This window comes from Alligator sinensis, unplaced genomic scaffold (genome assembly GCF_000455745.1).
Source record: "Alligator sinensis unplaced genomic scaffold, ASM45574v1 scaffold111_1, whole genome shotgun sequence".
NCBI classification, from domain to species: Eukaryota; Metazoa; Chordata; order Crocodylia; family Alligatoridae; genus Alligator; species Alligator sinensis.
The window spans coordinates 2,786,823-2,790,200 of NW_005841875.1; the positions used below are offsets into that span (position 1 = coordinate 2,786,823).

Below are 3,378 nucleotides of genomic sequence, written 5' to 3' on the forward strand. Positions count from 1 at the left end.
GTCACAGCTTCTGGAGCATTTCCCCTGGCTTATATTAAAGATGAGCAATAGCCACAAGCAATAGCCTTTTCAGTTTCCATGAATCCCTCCTGTTCTAATTAAAATGTATGTTTTAGGAACACGGTGAAGTTGCTTACATACAATTCACTGCTTTAGGAGTCCATCATACTTTTCTGGTTACAGCAGCTGACAGAGTTGCTGCCCTCTGGTAAAACAAGGATGCCAACTACAACTGCTGCCTTGGTGGCTTAATTCATTCCCAGCAACAACGACAAAAAGTGACTACCAAGAAGCACACTCGGCTTTGTACCAAAGATTTTACCTGAGCTGGAGTCTTGCTGCTTTTCTCTTGTCCGTCTTTTCTTTTTTCCCTAGGATGCAAGAGGAAAAGCACGTCAGTGTCTGCTCAGAGACCTCATGCAGGCTGCTCAGTATTTTGAGTAACACAGATGCAAAGGGATAGGCAAAATTATCAAGTGTCTCAGCCTCTCTAATTCCCCACGAGGATTGAGTCTTGCATCTCTGGAATTAAAAACATGCACCTCTCCTGCTTAAACTAAATGCTGAGAGATAGTAACAGTCTCAGACAACACCAGTGTGTTATAGTATGAGTTATGTAAGTACATTTCCCTCTTTCAGCCGTCTCATTTTCCACTTGGGGTGTTAGAAACAAGAGATCTTTCTATGTCACCAGATTGGCTGTTTGCTCACCAGTCATTCACATGATTGGAGCAGAATTGAACTTATTTAACCTATGCCTGATGGTAACATCAGCAGAAAGTTGATGATAAAAACCGAACCTTTCGTCAGAGACATCTTTCATCAATGCACATACCTTCCATTGGTCATGATCAAGATACAGTTTAACGTGGCAGAACACTATGAGCATATGCGAGATAATGAAAGCGTGGGGAACACCTCCGCTCTACTGCCTGTCGGGCCAGCGCTACCTTGCTTCAAAGGTGAGGGAGTATCTTCTCTTTTAACTTGATTTCTAAGAGCCTTGTTGACAACTGGAGCAACAAGCTTCACATGGAAATACTGATGTTATCTTTTTTAAATACAAAGGGAGACACATCAGCACAGTTAAGAGAGTCAGGCCTGAAAGGAACTGTCATCATAAACTCCACCGTTCAGCGACAGAAGCCCGGAGGCTTCCTGGCCTGGCCTTCACCTGCTATGTTCCACGCTTAAAGCGCACGTCCAAAGTCATGACCTATGTGACAACACTGGCTAAGCAGGCTTGTAGGACCATTGCTTTCTACTGAAGTGCCTGTCACAGGGAATACGGGCCTCATGCTATTTCACTCTCAGAACAGCTGAGACTCCCCATGCCCGAAGAAGGGTGACTGCACCTGAAAGTTTGCAAAGAATTTTCTTCTAACTACTCAGTTGGTCTAATACAAGACATCACATTGACTCAAAGAACCTTGCCTGCTTCATGCTATTTCAGGCACTTGTGGGGGGTTAATAGAGATTCACCACCTCTTCAGCTGGGGCTGATTGCCAGCCCTGCAACTGAGGTGATAAGAAGGCTGCTGCTCAGAAATCTCTAGTGGGAACAGCCTTCAGGAGAGAGAACTGCCTGCAGAAGAGGAGCAAGAGCTGGAGGAAAAGCCTCCCAGAGGGAGGTGAGAGGGGAAGCAGCAATGGGGGAGGTGAAAGTGGCTTTATACAGGGTCCCTCGGAGGAACCCAGAGGAGGGGCTGGCTTCCCCCACCGACTCCTGAGCTGAGTGGTTGTTAATCTGAAGAGCCCTCCCCTGGGTGACTGCTAGTGCTGTCCTCAAAGCACTAGTGACCACAGCACCCAGTGTGTTCTCAACAGGTAGAAAAGAAGGAGAAACTGAGGTTGGACCCTTGTGATCGCCCAGTGGGTGCTTATGGGCAAAAGCTCAGTCCTCAGTGATGCCCACCTGTACTAGTTGCTTGGCTGAGCTAATGGAACCAGAAGGGAGAGGTGATATCTTCTATTAGATCAACTAGATTTTTGCAAAAAGATTTCCTTAAAAAAATTCTTTCAAAAAATTTTCTTGGCTGAGCTAATTGGGGTCCTCAGAGGAATGAAATGCTGCTCCTTACAGCCGTAGGAATGAAACCTCAGCACAGCTGGAGAGACGGAGGACCCAGATTGGTAACGTGAGTGCAGCACACACAATCTGCCGGCATTCAGGGAAATGGCAAATTAGATTCTCTCTCCACATGTATTCATCTCTCTCCTGCTGGTCTCTGACTAAGCAAGGGGAGGGAAGCCATAAGGAGCCCCGCTGGGTTGCTGTGCAGAAAGGAGTGTGCTCCTGTGCACTGGGGGGCTCGGAGGTGAAATCCCTTGGGACTCTGCAGTGTTGTCTCACTTGTTACACCAAGTAGGAAGTAGTGCCTGGAGGCAGAGGGGAAGTTGTTGGTGGGGGGGAAGGCTCTTACCATAGGCAGTGAAAGGTCCTTGATCTTCCACAATGTTAAATTGAAGGAGTGGCTAAACATGCAAGAGTTTGTCCATTCTGAGGACACTACTGACAGATTAATAACAGTAATAACGAAAGTCACAGAAGAAAAAAGCTCCTAGAATCCATCCAGGGAAGAATCTAGTCTGCCTCCCCGACCAGAGAACAGGTGGAGTCTGAGACAGCACCACACTTGGTCTTAACCAGAAAGTTGAGAGGTGAAACACTTTCAGCAAGTGTCAGCAGTCAACACCTGAAGTGGAAATCAATGCAGGTGACAGGGTCAAACAGCTTTGATGGAAAAGCTGCCCAAACAGAGCAGGTGTTTTCAAAGCAACTACTGAAAGATGCCCTATAGCCTGACTTTCATGTTGCACAAACCTACTCTGTAAGCACGTAATTTGTTGAATATGTTCTCTTAATCTTCAGTATCCCAGAATTTAACACCACAAGCATTTGAAGTATTCCACAACAGGCAGCAAGGATGGTGTGTAAGATTTGCATACACATAATTTGGATGCAAGCAAAGTGATGGAGAAACAGAGAACATCACCTTGGTGGTAACTCAGACTGCTCAAAAATATTTTGTAGAAGCATTTCCCCAATGTTTCTGTGCAAGGTGAAACCATATTATGTAACTCAGGCCTGTGATCACTTCCACACTCAGCTGCACTGAGAGACCAGGTTGCACAGTAGCTGTTAACCCAGAGTAAATAAAACAAAGTTCTGGCTCGCTGTGCTGAGCACCAAGCTGTTTTTACTCTGCAGCTTTCAGGATATGATTATTGCAAATATCTCCACTGTAAGACAAAACTATGCCGTAACTGTTTAGGACATTAGTTTACTTTCACACCCTCCAACACATTTGATTTGTGTATAGAAGGTGAACTCTAGAAGGCAATTTTTACTGCACATTTTGACTTCAGCTAGGGAAA

The 3,378-nt window shown here is 45.6% G+C and overlaps 1 protein-coding gene across 6 annotated transcripts in view; it reads right to left on the minus strand.

Moving 5' to 3' along the window:
* The window catches only part of TCF7 (transcription factor 7), a 104,655-nt gene that overhangs the window by 13,797 nt on the left and 87,480 nt on the right, over window positions 1–3,378 (minus strand). For all 6 annotated transcript variants that reach the window (XM_025196061.1, XM_025196060.1, XM_014527869.2 and 3 more), the window contains one exon: window positions 323–371. In XM_025196061.1, the coding sequence (XP_025051846.1) occupies window positions 323–371 (49 nt within the window). The remainder of the gene's footprint in view (window positions 1–322; window positions 372–3,378) is intronic.